Source organism: Sorex araneus, chromosome 2, assembly GCF_027595985.1.
Source record: "Sorex araneus isolate mSorAra2 chromosome 2, mSorAra2.pri, whole genome shotgun sequence".
Taxonomy (NCBI): domain Eukaryota; kingdom Metazoa; phylum Chordata; class Mammalia; order Eulipotyphla; family Soricidae; genus Sorex; species Sorex araneus.
This window is the reverse complement of record NC_073303.1, coordinates 36,247,997-36,273,947: the sequence shown is the minus strand read 5'-3', so window position 1 is coordinate 36,273,947 and position 25,951 is coordinate 36,247,997. Positions and strand designations below refer to the sequence as shown.

At 47.8% G+C, this 25,951-nt stretch overlaps 1 protein-coding gene across 1 annotated transcript in view; it reads right to left on the bottom strand.

The window, feature by feature from the left end:
* ZWILCH (zwilch kinetochore protein) overlaps positions 1-25,951 on the bottom strand; it is a 29,552-nt gene that overhangs the window by 293 nt on the left and 3,308 nt on the right. Inside the window, exons 4-17 of the mRNA XM_055128970.1 lie at positions 25,420-25,538; positions 23,212-23,411; positions 21,640-21,707; positions 20,830-20,985; positions 18,125-18,196; positions 15,198-15,291; positions 14,169-14,218; positions 13,147-13,252; positions 11,871-11,950; positions 11,402-11,558; positions 9,120-9,148; positions 4,457-4,593; positions 2,988-3,083; positions 1,015-1,127 (exon numbers count right to left, since the gene is read on the bottom strand). Of these exons, the coding sequence (XP_054984945.1) occupies positions 1,015-1,127; positions 2,988-3,083; positions 4,457-4,593; positions 9,120-9,148; positions 11,402-11,558; positions 11,871-11,950; positions 13,147-13,252; positions 14,169-14,218; positions 15,198-15,291; positions 18,125-18,196; positions 20,830-20,985; positions 21,640-21,707; positions 23,212-23,411; positions 25,420-25,538 (1,477 nt within the window). The remainder of the gene's footprint in view (positions 1-1,014; positions 1,128-2,987; positions 3,084-4,456; positions 4,594-9,119; positions 9,149-11,401; positions 11,559-11,870; positions 11,951-13,146; positions 13,253-14,168; positions 14,219-15,197; positions 15,292-18,124; positions 18,197-20,829; positions 20,986-21,639; positions 21,708-23,211; positions 23,412-25,419; positions 25,539-25,951) is intronic.

Sequence of the window (25,951 nt, the reverse complement as noted above, 5' to 3'; positions counted from 1 at the left end):
AAACAAAACAAGGTCGTTGAAATCAGTGTTTCACTATTTTCTAACATGGTCTCCTTCTAAATTTGCACTTGACCTGTTAAACTCTCTCTAGCCCTGACTTCTAATTTTCTAGATTTTCTAATTTCCTACTTTTTTATTATACAGAAAAGATGGCACCATCACCAGTTTCTTTAGGACCTAACAGTTCAACCCTCTGAGCAGAGAAAGACATTCTAGTTGAGGGAGGTTCCCATTATATCATAACACGTATTTTTGGGGGGAAAGAATAAATATTTTCTGGAAATTCTACTAATATCAATTACAGTTACTCCCCAGCAGATTGGTATGGGCCATTAAAATCTTCTATTTGCCTTAAATCACAAAAATTTGATTCTGCGCAACCCTTGCAGCACTGGCAGGCCCTTACCCGTCCTTACACCAGGGGGCAGCACCTGGTGGAGAAGCAGCATATGCGTGACAATTCCCGGGGACTGACTGAAGGAGGGCGTGTTGGCGAGAGCTAGTCACACAGAGACCAAACCTGTCTGTCACTGACATGGGCCAGGTGGGAGAGCCTTAGAAACCAGCTGACGGGGGTCTCACCACTGCTCTGAGTGCCCATCAGGACGTGCGGAGTAAGTGGCACTTCCACTGGGTGACCTCTCCCCCCGCCCTACTGTAATGTTGACGCCTCTCCCATGGCCCTGGTGTTTGTCCCTCTGCTCAGGGTGAGGAGGGCGCTCTTTACTGCTCCCCCCAACCCCCGAATCAATATACTCTGCACCCAGAGCTCAGGAAAATTAATTAAAGCCAGGCACGAGAGTGACAGAATGACCTGCCAGGACATTCAGGTTATTTCCCAGTGGAGAAACTGTTTCTTTAGTTTTGGGCCACAGCGGCATGTCCAGGCCTCACTCCTGGCTCTGTGCTCAGACCACATGGAGTGTCGGGAGGGAACCTGGGTCAGCTGCGTGCGAGGCAAATACCCTCCCTGCTGCACCATCTCCAGCCTCCAGTACCACAAACCCGCCTCACCGACTTTGGGGGGGTTCAGATGGTCCCCAGGAGGGCTGTCACTCAGCTGCCACACAGTTTTCACCTTCTTGTGACCACTATTTATTTCCACTCTCCACTTCTGTGGCTTCTCACTGAGAAAAAAAGATCAAGGTTGGGTTGGGGCTGGGAATGGGGGTTCAACCGCAGCCTTTCCCTTCTGCCTCCATCTGACAAGGCCTGACACAGCTCCAAGCCCCCTTAGCAGTCACGGGGTGCGGGGAGCAGCTCAAGCGCAGGCACGGGCCCTGCATGCTGCGGCCTGCATGGGAGCTGGGGCAGCCCGAGATCCCTGACCACTCCCACCCGGACACTGTTGGGAGTGACCCCCACAACAGCAGCAACTCCAGAAAAGCACAGTTACTAGAGGAAGGGAAACATGAGAGGAATGAGGATTTCATGAGGAACCTTCTCGGCCTCAGGGGAACGGATGTGGAAGGAGGCCACGGCCAGGGTGACTGAGCTCAGCGGGGGACTGCAGAGCGGGGACAGGCCCAAGGGGACGTGGGAGTGAGGGCATGGACACTGTCCTCAACTTAATGGGGCAAGGCCAGCAGTGGGGGGCCCATGGGCCGGGGGGCACCAAGGCAATAGAAAGCCATTCTGATAGGAGGAAGTCCTGCTCGGACCCGGGTCTCAGGAAGGTCACGGGAGCAGGTGAATCAGAAAAGACAACCTGACCCTCCATATGGGGCGTGTACAGACCAGGCGTCACAGCAGGTAGGATGGCATGCAAGGACACGCGTGAGGAGTCTACAGGGAGGAAGCAGGTACAGGGGCAGTAAGGGATGCGAGTGTCACGTCACATCCCGGTTCTGTTCGGGGCATTAGGTGGAGATTGGCTATGGTCACCTGAACAGACACCGAATCCGTGTCGAGAAGGGCCTTGGGTGTAGAGCCCGCACTGCTACGGGACACTGGGGCTGGTGCTGACACCTCACAGGCACCCAGACCTGGGCCCTCCACTCGGGAGCACAACGGAGACGCGAGTTGTCACTATCGAAAGCCCCAGGCAAGTGAAGGGTTGAGCAGGAAAGTAATCAATCACACGGAGAAGAGAGCGGAGGGGACAGTTCCGGTGAAAACTCAGAGGTGGGCAGAGGAAGCACTGGAGAGGGACTCTCGGCGGGACTGACTCAAGGGGTAGAGCACGTCACGTGTGTCCGAGGCCCAGTGCCCAGTACCAAGTGGGAGGAGGAGGAGGAGGAGGAGGAAGGAAGAGAAGGAAAGGAAGGGAAGAGGAGGAAGAGGAGGAAGAAGTGGAAGAGGAGGAGGAGGAGGAGGAGCATTCTCAGTCTTGGGAGTAGAGGGAGGGGTTGAATTCAAAGTAAGACAGATCTCCACATGACAGAATGACAGATGGCCCAGTTCAAATGTTGAGTGCTGAAAGTCTTTTAAAAATGTCTATATTAAAGGAGGGAGAATTGGTGAACCACCCCCCACCCCTCGGCGCCACCAAATCCACTTTGAGTGGGGTGTGTGGCTGGGGCACTTCCCAGTGAGTTGCTCAGGGCTCATTCCTGCTGTCGGGAGACACAGAGCCTGAGCATTACTCCCTGGAGCCATCTCCCCACCCTCAAAGGTCACTGTGACATCTGCTAAGCAATTCTGAGGGTGCTGACAGGAGAATCAGTGACGAGAAGAAGGGAGGAGAGGTTTGAATAGGACAGATTTCGGGCCAACAGAGCCAGGGGCCCAGTGTGGCTCCTCAATGTCTGCGGAGGACAGAGCCATCACCACACCTCTCATTCTGCCCTCTTATCCGGATCACTTCCTGTCCGTCTCTTTTACCAGCTGCCCTTCCTCCTGTTCTGTCTAGATGAGATTACAAAGGGAGAGAACAAGAGCTGAGACGGCGAGCAGAGAAACGTCTGGGAAGAGGCAGGAGAAGCCCACCAGACACAGAGCCCCCGGAAACAACACAGAAACGGCCGCATGAGGCCCAGGCCATTTACCTCTGGTACAAATCCTTCACGGCGGTTGGTCTGACGGGTAGCTGGAAGACGTGTTGCTCGTCAAGAGGGTTTTGTTTGTAATATTTTACACAGGATCTTAAAATAGAAAGAGAGAAAAGGACTTATTTTAAAAAAGATCAAGCTTTTCTGGTGGTCTAAAGCTCACAAGGGCAACCCTGTACTGAGTAACGGCCGACACCTCAGCAAGAGTCAACTCGGGCCAGACAAGAAAGGGGTAAACTTACGGCCTCTACCAGACCCAGAGATGACTGTTTTCTTTGACAAGCGATCTCAAAATGAACTGCCTCAAAATGAATAGGTGGATTCATCAAACAAAATATGTTTTGAGGTGAGCTTGATGAGTAAACATTAAACAGGGAGAAAGAGGTATAAAAAGAAGAGGACAGAGAGATGATAACACATTTCCGTGATTTCTGAGGAATACAACACTTATACCAATGATTTTTCCAGTCTTGTTCCAGCTCTGGGGGGGGGTTCTGAAAGGTGCTCAGCCCACTAAGCCATCACTCCCATCTCTCCCTTTCTTTAGGGAGAAAAGTCCTTTTTTGAGTTTGCAAACAGGAAGACTTTCATCCTCTCCCCCTTACAGCTGAGGCAAAGTCTGGTTTAGAAAAAGACTGGCAGACTTCTTTCCCTAGAGAAAGAGTCTCTGGCCAGGACTGAGACCCACACGGGGGACTGGACACTGGCAATCTGGAGCACGAGGACCCGTCGGACCCACTGCAGTCAGGCTGGCAGAGACCCTGGAACACAGCGATTTTTATTTGGGGGCCATATTCATCAGTGCTCAGGGGTCACTCCTGGCGGTGCTTGGGCATATGGCTTGCCAACGATTGAACCCAGTGTGCTGATGAAAGACAAGCGGCTTACCCACTGTATTATGCTCCAGCTGCCCCCCAAATATAGCAATTTTGGTGGGGCTTAATGGCAGGGCACCTGTGTTTTGCAAGCAAGAGGCTTTGGTTTCTGTCCTGGCACTTTCCCGAGGCGTAAGGGCCATTCCGCACACTCCTGCCACCAAGTGTGGGGTCCCAGGCACTGACACAATGACAGCCAGGAAAATTCACCGATCACAGCGATATTATTGGCAGAGCAACAGTACTTGATCTACACAGCTATAATCTATAAACGGTTAATTCGGCTCAAATCAATTGTTCTGTTTAGTTTTTGGGCCACAGTTCTGGCAGGCTTGGGGGACAATATAGGCTTGGGGGACAATATAGGGAGACAATATAGGGACAACTGAAATACTGTCAGTTCTGTGCAGAGCCAGTGTCTGTACTATCCAGCCCCTCTATATTCTCTTTATAGAGGAGAACCCAAGACTCAGTGAAAGAATACTTTTAGGAAGTTAGGAAGTGCTACAACTGGTACATCTTAAACCTTAGCTGTAACGATTTGAGAACAGGAGATACTTTCGTGTAACTAAAGAACAGAGAAATACTTACTGTGTTAAAGAAAAAAGCAGCTCATGTTGAAGATGAATGAAAAGCTTGCAACTGACCAGTATTTCTAAAATGTGGTGGAGTTTTTGAACATGATAAACCTGTTCTTGTATATCTACTGATGGAGAAAGAAAATATTCCTGGAATGAAAACAAAGCAAGCAAATCAGGGAGTCAAAGAACACATAGAACCATTGATAAGAATCTGATTGTGCCTACAAAACTAAAGTTTTAGATGCTTGACTTCCAGGGATGAAAAATGAAAGAATTTACCACCTTCTGATAAATGAGCTTTAAAGAGAATTTTCATTGAGATTATGTGTTGTTTGGGGGCCAGTCTTAGCAGTGCTCATGGGTCAGTTTTAGTGGTGCCAGAGATGGAATCTGGACGTCTTGCACGCAAACACTCAGCCCACTGAGGACTCTCTCCAGTCCTGAGGACGCTTTAAGTGAACCATATTGCCTGGTACACACAGAACTCCTTCACCAGGGAGCCCCAAGCAGGCCAGAGCCCATCGAGCCCCTGAAAGAATGCGCGGTGAACCCAGAAGATGATTCTTTATCTCACACTCTGGCTGGTTGTCAGGATTGATCATCTCTACAGCAAGGAGTAAACCCGAAGTAACAAGAAGCCGAGCAGCAAGTAACCGATGAGCTCCCACTCAGTTATCACTGGCAAATGGCTACAACCCTTTGGAAACGGAATTTGGTGATTCAAATTAAGGATCATAAAGTGTTGAGATCTTCTAGTTCTTTTTCTAAAAGCTCATCCTAAAACAGGGGCCTGAGAGAGAGCACAGGGGTTAAGGTTCACTTGCCTTGCATGTGGCTGACCGAGGGGACACCACACCCCAGGCCATCTGAGACAGTGTTGGGTAACAATGGGTTGTCCTTGCTCCTCCCGTAGGGAGAGTAGCTTTATTGAGTTACTCCCACAAAGTGCCCCTGAGGCACACCCATTCCATCAGGCACTAATAATCCTATACTGCTTTTCTCTTTCCTTTATGTCACTTGCATGGTTTAGCAATGTCCTTTTTGTATAGACACAGGAAGACAGTTGATCCTATGCTTTCTAACATGGGAGTTAACTGACCCAAATAATTTTTACTCCTGGGCATCCATCATATTTACCTGACTTAAGTCTCACTTGCCCTTATTACCTAACATCCCCAAAAGGAGGGTCCCAACGAAGGGACTGGATGGGCCCAGGGCAAGTTGTAACCTGCCCTGGCATTGAAAGGGGACAAGCTAAGTGCCATAGTATAGTAAGTTAAGAGCATGGGCATGGAACAAACTCTGTCATGACCCAAAAAGAAGTAACTGAATAAGGACCTTGCTGAGGTTAGGAAAAGACTAATCTGGCCTGAGGACTGTTCTGGGATTAGTGAGATGTCCCCAGGAAGAACCAACCTTTAAGCTTAATAGATGTCTTACTGTGTTCATACAAAATGACTAGAAATATCTTAAGAAGTAAATTCACTATAGTTGATTAAATGGATTTCTAGCTGAGGAAAGGAGAAAGCAATACACCCTGGATGGAATCCCACCCTTGGGCGGATCTCCTAGTAATCTGGAGTGCTGAACCCTCAGATGAGATTTTGTCCTTGAGATAATCTCTTAGAACTTCCTCTGAAGGAGTGGCTTTACAACTTTGTTGTTATAATGTTCAACCCCACCTATGTGTATCCCACCTTCATGGTTTCTATGTAACTATGTGGTAAAGGGTTAGAGGGGACTATGATGAAGATGAGGACTGGGAGAGGAGGTCTTTGAGGTCTAGAAGGAGACTAGGATGATGGAGCTATGATGACTGGGACAACGATCAAAAGTACAACTACGATCGTGCTGGGAGGGGAGAGATCGGACTAAACTGGGGAGGAGAGAGAAATAAACCATCTACCGAACAGCCTGGGGCCCCATTTCTCCACCCCCTCCCCCGTCCTTTGTCTGAGCATCACTGTGACTGGCCAGAGGAATGGCTCTTGGCTACGAAATACTCCCATGCCACACATGCCCTAGATTTTTTTTTTTGTAACTCAGTCAGGAGTAAGCCCCGGGCACCATCAGGCCTGGCCAAAAAACCAAACAAAAAAACAATACTAGAGCCCGCCCAGAAGAGACCCTGTGCGGCCACACACAAAAGGCTCCTCTGGTCCTGAGCGACCTTGATCCCAGAGGCCCACTAACTACTTTCAGCGGCTTCTTGCAGAAATGCCTCTAGACTGTGAACTAAGCTACGGCCCCAATGAGGCCCCGGGAGGGGAAAGGATTTTCTCTCTCAGCCATTCCTTTCGCAGGTGGTATGGCGACCACCATCTTTTAGACCCCACTAAACAGAGGTACGAGCTTGCAGTGATGGAACTTCTGGCGGAAATTTCTCCAGAGTTAATTACTAAATACCAGAAATCCAACCGCGCAGCCACGACCTCATATGCTCTTCATTCTTAGCTATGGAAAACATATTATCAAAAAATGCCTTTTTGGCAGGTCTGATTGTTGGGGGAAAATTCCAAATAATAGCGAGTTTTCTGTTGAAATATCGAATGTAATCAAAGTAAAAAGAGATTAAAGTGAAAATCATTAGCACACAGACGGAGGTGGGGGGGTGGGAGGTATACTGGGTTCTTGGTGGTGGAACATGTGCACTGGTGAAGGGATGGGTGTTTGATCAGTGTATGACTGAGATTTAAACCTGAAAGATTTGTAATTGTTCTCATGGTAATTCAATTAAAAAAGAAAAAAAGAAAAAAGAAAAATACTAGAGAATTTAGTGGGAAGAATACTATGATGGTCTCAAGATTCCCAACACTGGAGCACATTTCGTAAGATCTCCTGTCCCCTGAGTGGCGTCAGGCCTAGGAACGTGATGGGGCACTGCCAATTGACCCTCAGCCCTGCACTGTGCCAGGTATCAAACCAGAGCCTCATTCTGCATGTCAAGGGGACCATATATGGTGACGGAGATAGAACTGGGTTGGCGACATACAAGTGCCTTGTCCTCTGAATTACCCTGTGGCCCACTAAATGTTCTGTGGGGTGGAACCACACCTCACAGGGCTGAGAAGCTGCTCCTTGCTAAGCGCAGGGATCTCCTCTGGTGGTGCTCAAGGGATCTTAAATGATGTTGGGGCTCAAACTGGAGTCATCCGCAAATAAGGCAATGCTGTACTACCTCCCTCAATCTTTTGGCGGGGGGGTGTCACACCTGGTGACGGTCCTCAGGGCTTATTCTTGGCTCTGCACTCAGGGATCACTCCTAGCGGGGCTCAGTAGACCATATAGGCTTATGGGGTGGTGGGGATTGAACCCTGGTGAGCCATATGCAAGGCAACACCCTACTTGCTGCACTACTGCAATGGCTCCCCTCATATTTTAATTTTTAAAGCAGGTGTCACTGCAGTGGTGCCACGGGGTGGGGGTGGGTGGGCTCTAGGTGTCTGCTCAGGTATCTCAGGCTGCACCCTGCAACACTCAGGGGCTCACTGGGTGCTGGGCATACTCCAGTATGTGAACTAAGCTACGACCCCATGCCGCCCCGGGAGGGGAAAGGATTTTCCCTTTGGATTTCTGGTATTCAGTAATTAACTCCAGAGAAATTTCTGCCAGAAGTTCCATCACTGCAAGCTCGTACCTCTGTTTAGTGAGGTTTAGTGAAAGGTGTTCCTTTCACCACACCACCGGTGAAAGGAATGGCTGAGAGAGAAAATCCTTTCCATACTCTATACTCACAATACTCCCTGAGCATCTCCCTGACCCTCTTATGTTTTAGAAAGTCAAATTAATTAATACTATAAATTTGTTTTCTGAAAAGAGCTCCCATTTCAATGTCCAGTGTCAGTATGACTTGTCTTCCGCTCTCTCTCTTAACACCTGCCCCCCCCCCCCATACCCTTACACACATGCACAAACACCCCCACCTCTGGAACTGCGACTCTGAAACCGAGAGGTAACTACTGAATTATATATTTGAAAAACATCACGGTGGATTCTTTGGTCAGTAATCCTTTACATCTAACAGACCTGGGTCAGGAGAACAGGAAGGCCTCCCCTTAGATCGGAGAGTGCTGCCGGGAGCACGTCAGGACTCACTCAGCAATATCCGCAGGTTCTTAAAGATGAACTTAGAACACAACCAGGCATAAAGTACCAAAGAATGAGGTTTTTTTTTTTTTTTGCTTTTTGGGTCACACCCAGCAATGCTCAGGGGTTACTCCTGGCTTTGCACTCAGGAATTGCTCCTGGCAGTGCTTGGGGGACCATATGGGATGCCGGGGATTGAACCCGGGTCGGCCACATGCAAGGCAAACGCCCTACCCATTGTGCTATCGCTCCGGCCCAGAATGAGGTTTTTTAAATAATACCATTTAACTGAATGTTGGCCGGAAGCATTTTTTTCTCATCAATTCTATGACAAAACAACAGTGAGGACCAGATATCCACCGATCCACCAGCTTGGGCAGGGTACAACTATGTATTAGAACCAGACTTTTGTAGAGGACACGTAATGACACAGCAAGGGCTGTGCTTTTGTCTGTGTTACCCAACAGTCGTGACAGTAAGGACACTGTGACTGTCCAACTTATATCCTAGGGTCCAGGACACAGCTGCCACAAGACAGGACTTCAATATGGGTATGCAAAGACTAAAGAAAGATCAAACATACTCACCAAATGATTCAAAGAGGCAAGTTCCTGACCTACCAAGAAAAATATATATGCAAATAAGTCTTAGATATTACTACTTGTAAAGAAATCTAAGAAACAATTTTCATAGTTCATATATAAATGAGATGCCTGGGGCTAGAGAGCTAGTATGGCAGGTGGGCACTTGCCTTATATTCAGCAAACCTGGCCAATCTGGGTTTGATGCCTGGCACTCCATATGGCCCCTGAGCCCTGCCAGGAGTAATTCCTAGGCACAGAGTTAGGAGTAAGCCCTGAGTGTTGCCAGGTATGGCGCCAAAACAATCTCATAACACTAAAGTGGTAAAATCTAAAAATGTTTGGGGAACCACCTCTGATACCATGTAAGCTCATCTACCAATCTTGTTCCAGAAACTCAGAAATACATTTTGGAAGAGATTAACTTGCTGTAAAAAACGTTCTCGGACACTTGCTCAGACTGAGCTATCAGGGACACCCTGAAGCAGTGGTAAGTTGGCCCAGTGCCCCACCAAAAGAGCCCCTAGCCGCTTGCTCGTACACTGCAAAGTACCGCCATGTTTTTGGCTGGAGTTCAATGTCTCAGAACCGAGTCTCGCTTAGAAATTAACCTGCTGAGGGGCTGGAGCGATAGCACAGCGGGTAGGGCGTTTGCCTTGCACGCGGCCGACCCGGGTTCTAATCCCAGCATCCCATATGGTCCCCTGAGCACCGCCAGGGGTAATTCCTGAGTGAAGAGCCAGGAGTAACCCCTGTGCATCGCTGGGTGTGACCCAAAAACCAAAAAAAAAAGAAATTAACCTGCTGAGAATTTGGTTAAAAATGCAGGTCTTTGTGACTGAAATCTCCTGACTCTCTTGAGATCGGGATGGACTACCACCCCCCATCTCCCTGTACTTCTAGAAGACCAGACAGTCACATCCACAACCCAAAAGTTCCACCTGGTTAAAAATTCTGTACTTCCTAGAGCATGTGGCCACCTTTGTGGCCGCGCAACATCTCCAAACTCCACAACATTGATTATTCAGTAGATTAACCAGATTGGATGGGATGTAACACAGAAGGCAACCCATCTGGACTAACCAAACAGTAACACAGAAGGCTTAACCTTAACAACATCTTAGTAATCTCATATGAGACTTCATGTTTCCATGGTGAGACACAATTTACACTAATTTTCTTCTAAGAAAATATTTTTGATCACTCCATTAGCAATTTATCGGTAACAAATATAAAATATTTGGGCCGATTATGGAGGCAAGCTTGCGGGGTGGTGGGAAAATTGGAGACAAAAGTGACAATGGTGGTGGGACTGGTGTTGGAATGGAGAATGCCTTTAACAAATCATCACGAACAAGTTTGCAAACCATAGTGCTTATGAAAAATGTAGAAGCATTTACATAAGTAGGCCTTACCTATTTCATGTAAACTCCAAAAAATATATGAGCACAGATTTTTAAAAAAGTTTTATTAATGACAGGTAAGGTATGATTACCATAATGAGATCCAAATATAAAACAAGATTTAATGCAATATATCTTATATTCCATAAAACGTACTTATACTTATGTAAATGAGAAGGAGCACATTATTGTGTTAAAGGGTTTTATTTTCCTTATTTACATAGGTAAAATCATATAGTAATCACAAATTGGCTCTTACTGATTTATTTTCTGTTCATTCTATTGGCCATTTCTTCATTTAGTTGGAGCAAATAATATAAAGTAAATTTGTATTATAATTTTGTTATAAAATAAGATTGTTATTTGCCTAAGGGGGCAGGTTGGAGATGGGAGGGAAAATGGGAACATTGGTGGAGGGAAGGTCACACTGGTGGTGTTGGAACTATAAATGCCTGAAGCAATTGTATAATGAACAACTTTGTAAATCACAGTGATTTTAATAAAAATTAAATTAAAAAAATTTTTGACTGAAAACCAAAAATAAAGTTAACTTTAATCTACTATTTTGAGTGAGGGCAAAATCAGGACCAGAGAAGAAAACTGCTTATTTCATAGAAAACAAGGAGCAAAGTCAGAACTATAATGACTAGGTAAAAAACCAAAACATAAAACTGGACTGATAGCACAGAGACAGGGTACTTGTGTTGCACACTGCCAACCCAGGTTCAATCTGGCATCCCTGAGCACTGCCAGGAGAGATCCCTGAGCCCAGAGCTAGGAGTCAGCCCTGAGCACAGTGCCATGTAGTCAAAAACAAAAACAAAACAGAGAATATGTATGGTTGACAAAGTATAATGTCCTCTTTTGAATAATAAAGAAACTTACCTATAAAAAAACTGATATAATCCTTCTTTAGTTTGTCTAAACCAATTTCCAGAAGCATCTGCACGGGGACGGTCCCTCTGAGAGACACGGGGTCCATTGCTCCGTGGTAAGACTGATGAATGAGCTTACTCAGTGAACTGGTACTCCCACTATGAAGCTGCAAGTCAGATTACAGAACAACATAAAAAAATTTCCAAGAAGCAAAATGTATTGCGTGATGAGCACAAAAATGATAAACTTGCATTTCAGTATTTGAACACTATAAATCGCTTAAATGCCCCGGGCTACAGACAACCCCAAGTGTCATATCTAGGGCTAAGCAGCTATGAAGAGTTTTACACTCATCACCCTTGAGGTGGGCGTGCACTATTCCTCCCTCCACGTTACAGAGGAGGAGCCTGTCACACAGGAAAGGCTGAACTTACACCCGTGTGCCCATGTGCTGTGCCCTCCAGAACTCACCACCTACCCAGGGCTGAATGTCCCCATGCTGGAGGCTCTGGATGATCAGTGTAAAGCACTTCACCAGGTCCTGGTAGGAAACCACACCTTGGGAAACAAGCCAGGCCGACATTACTGCAAGGCGTTTCTGCAGGTGCAATTGGTCATCAATATCAAGAATACAAAAATAAAGGGAAAAGAAGTATTTGTTTATGAATACTTTATGAATAGAAAAAGGGTCAACAGGGGGCTGGAGCGATAGCACAGCGGGTAGGGCGTTTGCCTTGCACGCGGCCGACCCGGGTTCAAATCCCAGCATCCCATATGGTCCCCTGAGCACGGCCAGGGGTAATTCCTGAGTGCAAAGCCAGGAGTAACCACTGTGCATCGCCAGGTGTGACCCAAAAAGAAAAAAAAAAAAAAAGAAAAAGGGTCAACAAAGTAAAAAAAAAAAACAAAAAAACAAAAAACTTTCGGGGCCAGGGACTGAAGTGATAGGACAGCAGGCAGGGCATTTGCCTTGCACACGGCCGACCTGGATTTGACCCCCAGAATCCCGTATGGTCCCCCAAGCATCACCAGGAGTAATTCCTGAGTGCAGAGTCAGGAGGTAACCCCTGTGCATTGCCGGGTGTGACCCAAAAAGAAAAAAAACACCACACACTTTAGGGGCCAGAGTGATAGTATGGCAGGCAGGGTGTTTGCCTTGCACGTGGCTGACCAGGGCTCAGTCCCCAGCATCCGATAGGGTTCCCCAAGCACCTGCAGAAATAATATCTGACTGCAGAGCCGGGAGTAACCCCTGAGCACTGCCGGATGTGAACCAAAAACAAGAACAAAAGAGCATTAGAGTATTCCTAAGAAGGGAAATTCGCTGCCACGAATAAGAGAAAATATTAAGCTACCATTTTGATTTTTAAATAATTACAGTTTTTGGCCTGAGGCGGCAACCCGGTGATAGAGCAATTGCCTTGCACGAGTGAAGATCTGGGTTCAAGCCCCACCACTACACACACAAAGTTAAAGAGGGTTTTCTAAGGTGTATGCTCTGTTCCTATAAGCAGACCATCAGGCGCTAAGATGTGCCATCAGGCACAGGTGGGTGTCAGAGAAAAGCATCACTAGTGCTGGAGCGCAAGGCCAGGCAGGCACCCGGAACCCCTGCCTGGGCTCATCTGTCAGTGCCTCCTCGCCTGACTCTTGAGCAGAAAGTTCCAGGACACCAGGAGAGTGGAGTCTGACAGAGGGAAGCTGCATTCTGCAGGAGACATGGCGCAGGCCAGGTCCCCGGGATGGACACCTACTCCTGCTCATTTTACACCACAGCTGCTCGGCAAAGTCCAGGTCCTCCCGAACCGTGAAAAGACACTCGATGGAACCGTCAATGGCAGCACTGTCATGCTTTACTGTCTGGAAGAGGACAAAGTGTCAGAGAAAGTCAACTGGTTTTTTTCTAAAAAAAATATTATTACTTTAAAGAAGATTTTAAACGCTGCTCTGAGTACAGGGATGGGGCGCTTGCCTTGAGCACGCCAGCTAGGTTCACTCCCCAGCACCACACAGGGACCTCCCAAGCCCCACCAAGAGTGACCCCTGAGTGCAGGGCCAGGAGTAAGCCGCCCTGAGCACCACCAGTTGCAGCTATAAACACCCCTCCCCCAAACAGCTTAATTTAATAATATCCATGGCATGGGAACATACAACCTCAGAGTATATTAGTCTATTATTTTTTTTTTTTTCGCTTTTTGGGTCACACCCGGCAATGCACAGGGGTCATTCCTGGCTCATGCACTCAGGAATTACCCCTGGCGGTGCTCAGGGGACCATATGGGATGCTGGGATCCGAACCCGGGTCGACCGCGTGCAAGGCAAACGCCCTCCCCGCTGTGCTATCACTCCAGCCCCACAGAGTATATTAGTCTATTAGTAGTCTATTGTAGTAACAACTTTTATATTACCACCAATTTTTTTCTCCTCTGTTTAGTTAGTAATACACACGAATGTTTGTTTCTCTTTGAAAGCACTCACAGCATTAAAGACCAATAAAGAACTACCTGCAAAATGCAGCCTTAGTGGTACTAAACGCACTTGAGATGACACACCAAAACCGAGGACCCCGGTCTGCAGAGACAGCCAAAGGGCCGGAGCACAGGCAGGAGGGCTGACCTCTAAGTCTGATCTTTAGCACTGATGGCCCCAGTGACCAGGTGTGTCTCAGAGACCCTAAGCACTAAACATCAGCCTGAGCTTCTAAGGAGTGCAAAAATAAAAAAGATGGCACAAACAAATTTTTAAGGCTACTGTGTTTCTGATAATATTCATTTACCTCAGTATCTGTTTTTGTAGAATCTCCAAGTCCGTCCAGTTTATTTAAGTCTAGGAAGTAGCAAAAGCTTATTAAACCAAGATTTCCGTTTTAGAAGAACTAACCTAGTCTCTGCTTTGCAGATGGTTCTCTTGGTGAGCCTGTTTCTGAATAGGAGTAGGAGAAGTGGAGGCTGGGGAGGACACAGCCCTCAGGGGCCACACAAGAGCACCTGAGAGGGCTGGAGGGTGGGGGAGGAACAGAGACAGTTCCTCAGACAGTGCTTGGTGCACAGCGGAATCAAGATCCCAGTGACCCGGGCCGCAGAGACAGGACAGTGGGGAAGCTGTCAGCCTTGCACACGGCTGACCTAGGTTCAATCTCCGGCTCCCCACATGTTCTGCCATGAGTGATCCCTGAGCATAGAGCCAGGAGTCAGCCCCACAGCATTCCTGGGTGTGACTCAACAACAAAACAAAACAAAAAGATCCCAGTTACTTTCTTCTTTGTCTACAATCTCAAAATTGTGTATGTAACACTTAAATCAATGTGATAATGTGATTATTTCTTAAGATGAGAGTATTTCCATTAACAACTCAGGATTGTCCCTCTGTGGAGACCTCATAGCTTCCCTGGCAGGAGTGATCCCTGAGCACAGAGCCAGTAGTAAGCCCTGAGCACTGTACGGTGTAACCCCAAGCCCTCCACACCCTCCAAAGAGAATAGCCGTGGGCTGGAGCAATAGTACACCTGGTAGGGCATCGTTTGCCTTGCATGCAGCCAATCCAGGTATCCCACATGGTCCCCTGAGTACTCCAGGGGTAATTCCTGAGTGCAGAACCAGGAGTAACCTTGAGCAGGAGTAACCCAGGTGTGACTCAAAAAGCCAAAAACCCAAACCAAACCAAACCAACAAAAAAATCCCACCCCCAAACGGAATACCCAACTAAAAGAATACCCAGCCTAAAAAGACAAGCTATATTTAAACAGTTGCTTGTAAATTCTCACTAGGAAAAGCAAACTATGAGCACGAGTTAGGAAAGCAGGCACCGTTCAGGAACTCCTGCACAAGGTCAAGAGCAGATTTTGCTTCCAGGGGCTCCAGCCACTCAGTTACCCCGGTCCTCAAACCATCAGCCAAGACCTGCAAGAGTCACAAGCAAAAGTAAAATGAATCCCCTAAAAAGCTTGCTAGCAGGATACACAGTCAAAAGAGATGAACATAAGCATATCAATCGGTACAGGATTTCGTGCAGGTGTAATTCCATTCCAAGAACTGCCCAAGTACTTTGTGCGGGTCTGACTCCTCAGCCTCAGGAAACCCTAAGATTGATGTCACTGTCATCAACATTCAATAGAAGCCAAGTAAGATTGTCACTAGCTCAGGGTCACAGGGTGAGTAGTTGACAGTGCCAAGACATCATTTTGTCCAGCAGTAAGATGCCAGAGATGGCATGCTGGATGCAGACACCAGGAGTCCAGGGCTGAGGCTGACTCCAGACTCACGGCCCTGTCCTGCAGGAGTGAAAGGCCAGGTGCAAAGGCCAGGGAACATCGGTGGCACTGAATGGGAATTCACATCAAAATACAAATATGTAAGCTTACACATATATACACGTCACAGTAAGGAGAAGGGGTAAGAATACGGTGAAGGCGCTAAAAGAACGAAGTGAAACATCACTTCAGTGGGGAGTTCTCACATGTAGAGCAAGGAAGTTGTGTGAGTAAGAGGGGGCTGATTTCAACCAAGGAAGTAAGTGGAGCTAAGATTAGAGGGAACAGGGGTGGGGCATGAAAAGTGACCTTAAAATTTCAAACTATTTCTTATTTCATATGGAAGATGACAATCACAGTTCATTTTGGAGCAGGAAAAAAACAAACTACGCAATCAGTACTTAAGAATTCCTATTAGAGGGCCTGAAAGACAGGACCACGAGGGGGGTGCCTGCCTTGCAGCACAGATGACAGTTTCAATCCCTGGCACCACATATGGTCTCTGAGCCCCACAGCACAGAGCCAGGGTCTGGCTCTTGCTCTGTGTGTGGCTGACCAGATTCCATCCCCGGCACCTCATATGGTCCCCTGAGCACAACCAGGAGTTACCCTGAGCACAGAGTCGGGAGTACTGAGCACTGCTGGGTACGGCTCCCAAACAAAACAAAACAAGTGCACATCAGGGATTAAGAGGCACTATAGCAGGTGGGGCCAGAGTGGAAGGTCAGTAGGGAAGAGGCTTGCCATGTATGATGCTGACCTAAATTCGATCCCTGGCACTGAGTAGGGTCCCCTGAGCACTGCCTGGAGTGATCCTGAAGCACAGAAGTCAGGAGCAAGCCCTGAACATCACAGGGGGTCGCCCCCCCCAACAAAGAAAACAACATGCACAATACCCCAAATATAAACGACCCAGCCATCCACCGGCTAATCAATGGATACAGAGAAACTCGGGTCTGTCTAAGCTGACAATCGAACAGGTACATCAACTCATGGGGTGGATGGAACCCAGGGACTCACTCTGGACTAAAGAAGGAAAGGCAAGCGCCTCACCTGCTACGTGGTAATAAAATGTGCTACAAGATACAGTAACGTTTTCCAAAACTGGTGGGTGAGAGTGATGGTAAATGAAATGTCTATGGTTGCCCAAGTTGGGAGCAATACCAGACACTGAAGAGCACTCTGAAAACTCAGCGAATTTTAGGAGATGTAACTCACAGCAATAAACAATTTTTGTTTTCTTTTTGGGTCACACCTGGAGATGCTCAGGGGTTACTCCTGGCTGTGCACTCAGGAATCACTCCTGGCGGTGCTCAGGGGACCATATGGGATGTTGGGATTCGAACCTGGGTCGGCCGCGTGCAAGGCAAATGCCCTCCCCGCTGTGCTATCGCTCCAGCCCCAACAATTTTTAAAATAAAAAAAATAAGAAGTAGGGCAGTGACTTTGCGTGCTGGGCTAAGACATTGGGATTTTTATTGCATTAAAATGAGGCACCTGGGGCTGGAGTGATAGTACAGTCGTTAAGGCGTTTGCCTTGCACACAGCTGACCCAGGTTCGATCCCCAGCATCCCCTGTGGTCCCCCAAGCACTGCCAGGAGTAATTCCTGAGTACAAAGCCAGGAGTAACCCCTGAGCACCACGGGGTGTGACCCAAAAAGCAAAAATAAATAAATAAAATAAAATGAGGCATCCTCTGAGACTCATTTTCTAGAGATAAAATTACCATCCCACATATACCAAAAAAAAATAGAGTATTTTTTTTTAAGATTTGCTTTTTGTTTTGGATTTCTAAGCTATTCCTGGTGGTGCTCAGGGCTGACTCCTGACTCTGTGCCCAGGCATCACTCCTGGCCGGGCTCAGGGGACCATGTGGGGTGCTGGGGATAGAACCCAGATAGAATCTTGGTTGTGTGCAAGGCAAGCACTTTACTCGTTGTACTATTGCTCTGGCCTCTCAAAATCGAGCTTTTAAAGCACACACTCATTACTCTTTAAGATCAATCAAAATTCCAGCTACTGAGGTTGGAGAGGCAGTGTGGTGGGTAAACCCTTGCATGCAGCCGGCCCCAGTCTGATCCCGGGTTCTACCCAAGATCCCCAGAGCACCACCAGCGGTGGCTCTTGAGCAGAGACAGGAGTAACTACTATCAGGGATAGCCCAAAAAACAAAAACCAAATTCCACTTATTAAGAAGCAGATATATCAGAATAAATTTAAAAGCTGGCCTGCCTGGAAAGAGGGGAATTCATCACATGAATGAAAAAACATTCTAGACAAAAAGGCAAAGCTAATGCTTCCTTCAGTTATTAGGACAACCACCACACAGCGCAATTAAACTGTCCAAACCACAGAGGGCACTTAACAAATGCACGACATCTGGAAATCATTGCGAAGAAGAAACTAAACAGTAATGGGATTAGCAGATCAGTGTTACAGAAACAAATCACCAAATGCAAACAAATCTCCAAAGGATACTTACAAGGAGGAATTTCAGTTCTCGGTAGAGATGATTCAAAGGACCTCCGATCTCTCCTGATTCCACTTTAATATTCTAGAAAATTCCAAAAGTTAGCTTCACTGGTAATCCTATCCTCTCAATGGAAAAGTAAGTTATTTGCATTCCAGCAACTGACATATTAAAATATACAAAGCAATGTGCCTGCCAGAGGCTGGGGCGGGTGGGGGGGGGTGATGAGGTGAGAGTGGCAGGAGGAATATTGGGGGACATTGGTGGTGGAGGATGGACACTGGTGGAGGAATGGGTACTCTACCACTGTATGACTGAAACGTAATCATAACTGTATAAGTCTGTAATTGTATCCCACAGTGTCTCATTAAAAAATTTAAAAAATAAAGTAAAATATACAAAGCAAAAAGCACTAGTGAATAAAAAAGTAGGGCAATGCTACATACTGACATCTGACCCTGGGGGACGTTAGGTAGCCCCTGCTTGTCCGATAAAGTATCCATCCACACTTCTGTTTCTGCAATTAGATCTACATGGAACAACTTTCCTTCTGTGGACTCCTTCTCAGTGAATTTCTGAGAAATATTAAAAAAAAAAAAGGCAAAGGAAAAACCCCCTACAACTTAAGAACCAATAAGAGGGGCCAGAGCGGGGCTGGAGTGATAGCACAGCAGATAGGGTGTTTGCCTTGCACGCGGCCGACCCGGGTTCAAATCCCAGCATCCCATATGGTCCCCTGAGCACCGCCAGGGGTAATTCCTGAGTGCATGAGCCAGGAATGACCCCTGTGTATTGCCGGGTGTGACCCAAAAAGCAAAAAAAAAAAAAAAAAGAGGGGCCAGAGCAAGAGCACATCAGTGTTTGCCTCACACACAGTTGACCTGGACTCAATCCCAGCACTCCATGTGGTCCCCGAGCCCACCAAGAGTGATCCCTGAGCACAGAGCCAGGAGTAACCCTGAGCACCACTGGGAGTGGGCCCCAAACCCACAAGCTTACATTATCACTCAATGTAGATTCAGGTTTCCCTAATAAATTCACTGATTTCTTACTAAACCAACAGGGGCCTGTCCTAGATAGGTGTCACTATCACTATCACAAAACACTAAAGTATATATTTTTAAATGGAAGTTGGGGGACAGTGTAGGAAGAAAAAAGTAAATGCTATTATATGCAAATCCTTCCTACGGAGTTGTGGCCGGGAAAGCATTAAGAATAGAATTATTGGGGCTGGAACAATAGCATAGCAGGGAGGGTGTTTGCTTTGCACGCAGCTGACCTGGGTTCAATCTCCAGAATGCCAGATGGCCCCCTGAGCCCTGCCAGGAGTGATTCCTGAGCACTGCCTGGTGTGGCCCCCAAACAAAAGCAACAACAAAAAAGAATGTGATTCTCCTTAGGAGCCACAGTAAAGGCTTCTGTAAATCCGTTTGGAAAAGCAGCTGAGGGAATGCAGGACAAATGGTAAAGCCTGCGCCCGACGCTCAGGAAACTGAGGTTTAGCCCCTGGTACCCAGGGCCCCCCACTCCCTCCAGCACCTCCAGGCCTGAGCACTGCCGGGAAGGGCCAGCCCAGTCTGCAGAAACGCCCGCAACGGAGGGAAGGAGAGCTCAGTGGGCAGAGAACATGTCCTGCAGAGGCCGAGGTCTGACCTGGAGGGAATGAGCACTGTGACGGGCACCTCCCAACCACACACTGGGAGCAACCCGGAGCACAGCCAGGTCTGGCCCCAAAATGAAAACAAAAAAATTTGAGTTGACATCTCACTCTGTACACAATTTTGTGCTTTTATCTTTCTGTTTAATAAGCACTTGCTTGTTAAAGACACTTTAAATCACAATTTAAGAAAAGTAGTAACATTTTCACTTTTTTTCGGTTTTTGGGCCACACCAGGTAATGATCTGAGTTTAGACTTGGCTCTGTGCTCAGAAATTACTTCTGGCAGTGCTCGGGGAACCACACGGGGTGCTGGGGATTGAATACCCATTGGCCACAAGCAAGGCAAGTCCTGCTGTATTATTGCTCCAACCCCACCCAGCCCACCCCGCATATTATTTCCATCTTGAAAATCTGTCAGTTTTTGCAGTGGATGGGGGTTTGGGCCACAGCCTGCAGTGCTCAGTGACTCCTGGCTCTGTGCTCAGAAGTCACTCCTGAGAATGCTCCTGGGACCCTCTGTGGTGTTCGGGGTCAACCGGAGTTGGTCGCATGCAAGGCAAGTGCCTTAGCCACTGTATTATCCCTGTGCCACAGATTTTGTCAATATTATAGAAACACACTGAATGACCTCTGTACATGTATTTGTGAGCAATTCTGATGAGTCTTTTAAGATGTATACCTAGAAAAGTAAATACAGGGTGAAGGAGTTTAATCTTTAAAGGATTCTTGATGTGGGCCCCTATTTGTGGTCTTAAAAAGAAAAAAAGCATTTTGAGATTTCGGCTTGAGTGCTCATAAAACTCCCTGGGAAGTTCTGGTAACCCAACTGCAGCGCTGTGGGCGCTCCCTTAGGCCACACGGAGACAGGCGGGGCTGGAGGCTGCGGCTCCACCAATATGCAAGAGGTCGCTCAGAAGGATGCGCGCAGACCGGGCACGGGGCCCCTGCGGGCCGGAGCACTGGAGGGAGCACAGAGCGGAGGAGCCCTGAGGGGATCCCCACCCCCCAAAGTAAACACATGCTGCACTCTCTCACAGGAAACAGGCTTCTCCCCTACCAGGGTCGCGCTGGAAGAGAGCGGAGGCGCCTGGAAGATCTTGTCCACGGGGCTCCAGGAGACGTCCAAGGTGAGCAGCGAGCGTGGCGAGGCGCTGCAGTCGTCCATGACGGCGGGCTTGAAGAGCTCATACTGCGCAGAGCCCTTGGCCGTGACCTGGCGAGGATGCGGCAGGCCGTCAGCTGTGCCTTCACGAGGTCAAATTACCAAGCCTGGCCGCATTCTTTTTCCAAAAGGAAAAAAATGTGCCATACTTTTTGTCCCCAATGTAAAAAAAGAAATATTTTCAATCACCAAGACTAGCTAAGGAGGGCTGGACAGTCCGGGGGCACTTGTCTTGCACCTGGCCAGCCCCTGTCCAGCACCATGTAGGGTCTCTGGAGCACCATGGTGCATCATTCCTGAGCAAAGAGCCAGGAACAGTCCCCGAGGACACACCCCACCAGATTAACTAAGAAGCAAAAGTTGCACATACTTAGTCATTAGTTATGAAAATAAACACACAAAGGCTGGAGGTAGTATAGGGTAGGGCTCTTGCCTTGCAAGTGGCTGATCCAGGTCTGATCCCCAGAACCACATACATCCCCCCGACCCCCCCCAAGAGTGATCCCTGAGTGCAGAGCCAGGAGTAAGCCCTGAGCACTGGTATGGACCAAAAATTGAAGGGGAGAAAACAAAATGTGAAAGAAGAAAAGAAACACACATTTTGATTCTACAGAGAAATACGTAGCCCTGTTAGCAGTTAAAGAAATATTAACAGGGAAGGCGGGTGACAGTGTGAGGAAACAGGAGTAGGAGAGAAATACCTACAGTGGATGAGTGATGTCTTTTCTTATGCAATTTTTTTAAGTCTTCAAGATTCACATCTTTTTTATCAGCTATAGGATGGGAAAGAAGAAAACAATTTTAAGTGCATTTCCAAGTCACATTTAGAGTCAGAAAAATCTAAATTCTTAAAAGTTCTGAGAGGGCTACAACTCAGCTCTAGTAATAGTTAAAAATTTAGATCATGGGGGCCAGAGTGATAGTGCAGCAGGTAAAGCACTTGCCTTGCATGTGGACGATCCAGGTTTAATCCCTGGTACCCTATGTGACCCCCAAATCAAAAGAGAAAAAGTTTTCAGGCCAATTGGCCCATCGTCACAAGCTTCAAGAGAATATGACACTGCCAAGTCTTCCCAGGGAGGGGGGGGCTGTGTGTGTGTGTGTGGGGAGGGGGGTGTGATACCAGACACCCTCCAACATAGAAAAGGCCCAGCCCCTTTGATGAAACTGCACTTCACCAAAATGCCAGACACCAATTGTTCTAGATCTATACCTCCTGGATTGCAGCCACACACCCCAAAATTTCATAGCAGTGTCAGCCCAGTAGGATTACAGATTAGAAAGCTGCACAAAAAGGCCCCCCCAGCTCAGTGAGCCCAAACAACAACACAGAAGGTCCCACCAGCACTAACCGGCAGAGCAGATCCTCAAACAGAAGTTTTAGTAATGCCACTGCGAGACAGGACAATCATCAGACTGACCACTATGATCTAAGATTTGATAATCCCATTTGCCCATTTGCTCTTGTGTTTGAATGAAAAGTTTATCTGTGCCTGGATGGGGGGAGGCTGGGGTGGTGTGTAAGAAACTGGGGACAGTGGTGGAGGGAAGGGCACTGGTGGTGGGATTGGTGTTGGAACATTTAAGGCCTCAAACAATTGTATTATGATAAATAACAGGGTTATAATCATTTTTTTAAGTCTTAACCATTGAAAAATGTTTATAAAATAAAAATGGAATCAAGGTCAATACTACCGCCCCCAAATATAATCAAATGCCTACTTCTATATTAGAATCAAATTCTTATTATATTCAGTTTTCACCTCCCGTGAAAGTTTTCAAAAACACACACAAATTAAATAAATCTGAACAAAAAGTCATAAACTCTTTCCCAACCTCTTTGTTTGGTTTTAGGCCATACCCGGCAACACTCAGAGTTACTCCTGGCTCTGCACTCAGGGATCACTCCTGGCAGGGCTCAGGGGACCATACTGGGTGCCAAGGACTGAAGCCAGGTCAGCAGCATACAAGGCAAGCGCCCTGCCTGCTGTCCTACGTCCCCAGCTCCCATCGCCCCAACCTTTGGAGGTGTTTCTGGTGTTCCCAAAGGCTCTCCACATGCTGCAAACAGCACACAAGTCTACTCCCAGGGGTTAACACCGTCTTTCTGTGTGTTCATCCTGGGCTGAAGACTCGGCTCAGCAGGAACTTCCTGCATGTGTGAGCCTTGGGATGAGTTTCCAGTACTACCTCCCATCCCCAAGCCATTTCATGAGCTCACAGTAAGAAGTGAAGAGAATTACCCTCCTCCCATGAAAGTGATGTGTGAGTGCTCACCTTGACAACTGACTACATACAAGATGATTCCGGTAATGCTGCTATTTGCTGTGACAAGCTCAGCTCCGAGCCAGCAGGTATTCTCAGGATCTGAACCGTCACATCTCACCCAAAGGGGAGGAAGGGCAGTAACTGGCTGATCAATCTTCAAATGAGTCATACTAGGATTGTGAGCCATGGTGTAAAATCCAATTAACTGCCTAGAAAACCAAAGCAGGAAGATTAATTAGGACTATAGAGACAAGAGACAGGTCAAGAGATTTCAAAGGTTTCATCACTGAGGGTCTCCCAGAGACAGGAGCCGGGAAATGAAGTGGCTGTGAAGTGGCAAAGGGCAGAGCAGGTAGATGAAGACACGTCCCCCAGGAAGAGGAAGTTTGATGGGACTGGAATTCAGTGTGGTAAGATTGAGTGGGGAAAAAACAGAAGAGTTAAGAAGTTGGCTAAAGAAACAAGTCGCGCCATCAGGAAAGACAGTGCAGGATTAAGGTACTTGCCTAGCTTGACTCTGACCCTGATTTTACTCCCAGCACTGTCAGCATGGAGACAGGAGTAGCCTGAGACCATCAACATGGCAGCAAAACCAATATAAATGTGAATAAACAAATAAGCAGGAAGCAGGGGTGCATAGCAGGGTAGAGCCTGATACCTCGTAAGTTTTGCATTTATGAGGTACCAGGCTCTACCCTATAACAAAAAACTAAACAAAATGCTTCAGTCATTAGACCAGTGATGGAAATCTGAATATGAAGAGTAAACAGGGACCAGTATATATAGTGGTCAACTGCCAAATTTTGATCAACTGCTCTGTGATTAGTAAGGACATATACTCATTAGGAAACATACAGAAAGTCGCTGGCAGTAAAGCAGCAGTGATCCTGTAAAATGCCAACACTTGGGTACAGGAGCGACAGTACAGTGGGGAGGACGTTTGCTTTGCATGCAGCTAACAGTTTGATCCCCGGCATCCCATATGGTCCCCAAGCCCCGCCAGGAGTGATCCCTGAGTGCAGAGCCAGGAGTAACCCCTGAGCACCAATGCTGTGGCCCCCAGACAAAACCAAAGGATGAGATGTGAAGCCGAGAGATGTCTCAGGGGGCAAAGGCCTTGCCAGTGTGCAGCCGTGAGTCGGGACTGCTGGTGCCACAAACACCAAAATGAAGAAAAATCACTCTGTGAAGACCGTTACTGCAGTCAGCAGCTGATCTCCAGTGAGTCTCTATTACGTGTGCTCGGGGGAGGCGAGGGCAGGGAAAGCACCCCCTGCCAAGGCCGAGCAGAAGCAGCGCTGGAGAGGGATCAGGCCGCCTTCTGGATGCTCCCCTGCTTGTGTTAGTCACTCACATGAGATGTGAAGGTTTGGGGCCAGAGTGATAGTGCACAGGGCTCTTGCCTTGCACACAACTGTTCTGGGTTCAATCCCCACAACCCAGATGGTCACCCATCTGTCAGGAGTGATTAAGTCAAAATCAAGAGTTACCCCTACATCTGCCTGGGTATGGGGTAGGAAGGGAGCAAGAGAAGGGGTTGAAGGGAGGGGAAGAGGAGGCTCGGTGGGAGCGGAATGTAAAATCATGGGTTGGGGAGCTAGCTGCCTTGCATGCAGCCTACCCGAGACTGATCCCTAAGAACAGAGCCAGAGATAAGCCCTGAGCACCACCAAGTGTGGCCCAATAAAGAAAGAAAAGCACTGGGTATAGCATTGTCGTTCTGTTGTTCATCTATTTCGCTCAAGCAGGCACCAGTAACGTCTCCATTGTGAGACTTGTTACTGGACATATCGAATATGCCACGGGGAGCTTGCCATGCGGGCAGGATACTCTTGGTAGCTTGCCGGGCTCTCTGAGAGGGATGGAGGAATTGAACTCGGGTTGGCCGTGTGCAAGGCAAATGCCCTACCTGTAAAACAAAAGCCAGAGAAGCAAGCTGGTGTGGTCAGTGCTGTATTTTACAGGTGGCGGCAGGCAGCGGAGAAGGAACATTGGAAAGGAACCAGAGACAGCAGGAAACAAAGGCACAGGGGCATGGAGACAGGGATGGTCACTGACCCCAGAGCCCATGGTCATGTCTGGACTTCTCTGGGTCCTGTAGGACGACATTCGCTAGGGAGCTAGTCACACACATCCAGGGACACTGGGGGTCCCTGGTCCCCACTGTCTAAGGATGCTTCCCCTTAGCTCCCACCTCCGTCCCCAAGAAAACCTTACCTTGCTCTCCTGACCGGTAGAGCGAGTGGTCCAACATTCTCACCAGTGGAGAGATCAGAAATGGTCGTTTCTTCAGACGGCAGTTCTTCATCTTGGCTTGTTTCTTTCTTCTCCAAAGGCTTTAAGAATGATTAAAATTACTCAGCCAGGCACAGGAACATTTAAGAGCCAACTGTTCATTGTGGTAAAAATAACACATACGAAGGGCCAGAGTGGGAAGGGCACTGATTTGCCCTACACACAGCTGGTCTGGTTAGATCTCTGGCACTCCATGTGTTTCCCTAAACTGGCCAGGAGTGATTCCTGAGTGCAGAGCCAGGAGTAACCCTTGATCATCGCTGGGTGCAGCCCCCAAACAAACAAAGTTTCCATTTCCAAACTGTCGAGCAAAATAACTCTGTCAGCAAGAATCAAAATCCCTGAGCACAGTAGGTATAGCCCTGGAGCCCTGCGCCCGCCCCCTCCCGCGGTTAGCCCTGGAGCCACCCTATCCCCGGGAGCATACTGACTGTCCCTGCACCACTGGACCTGG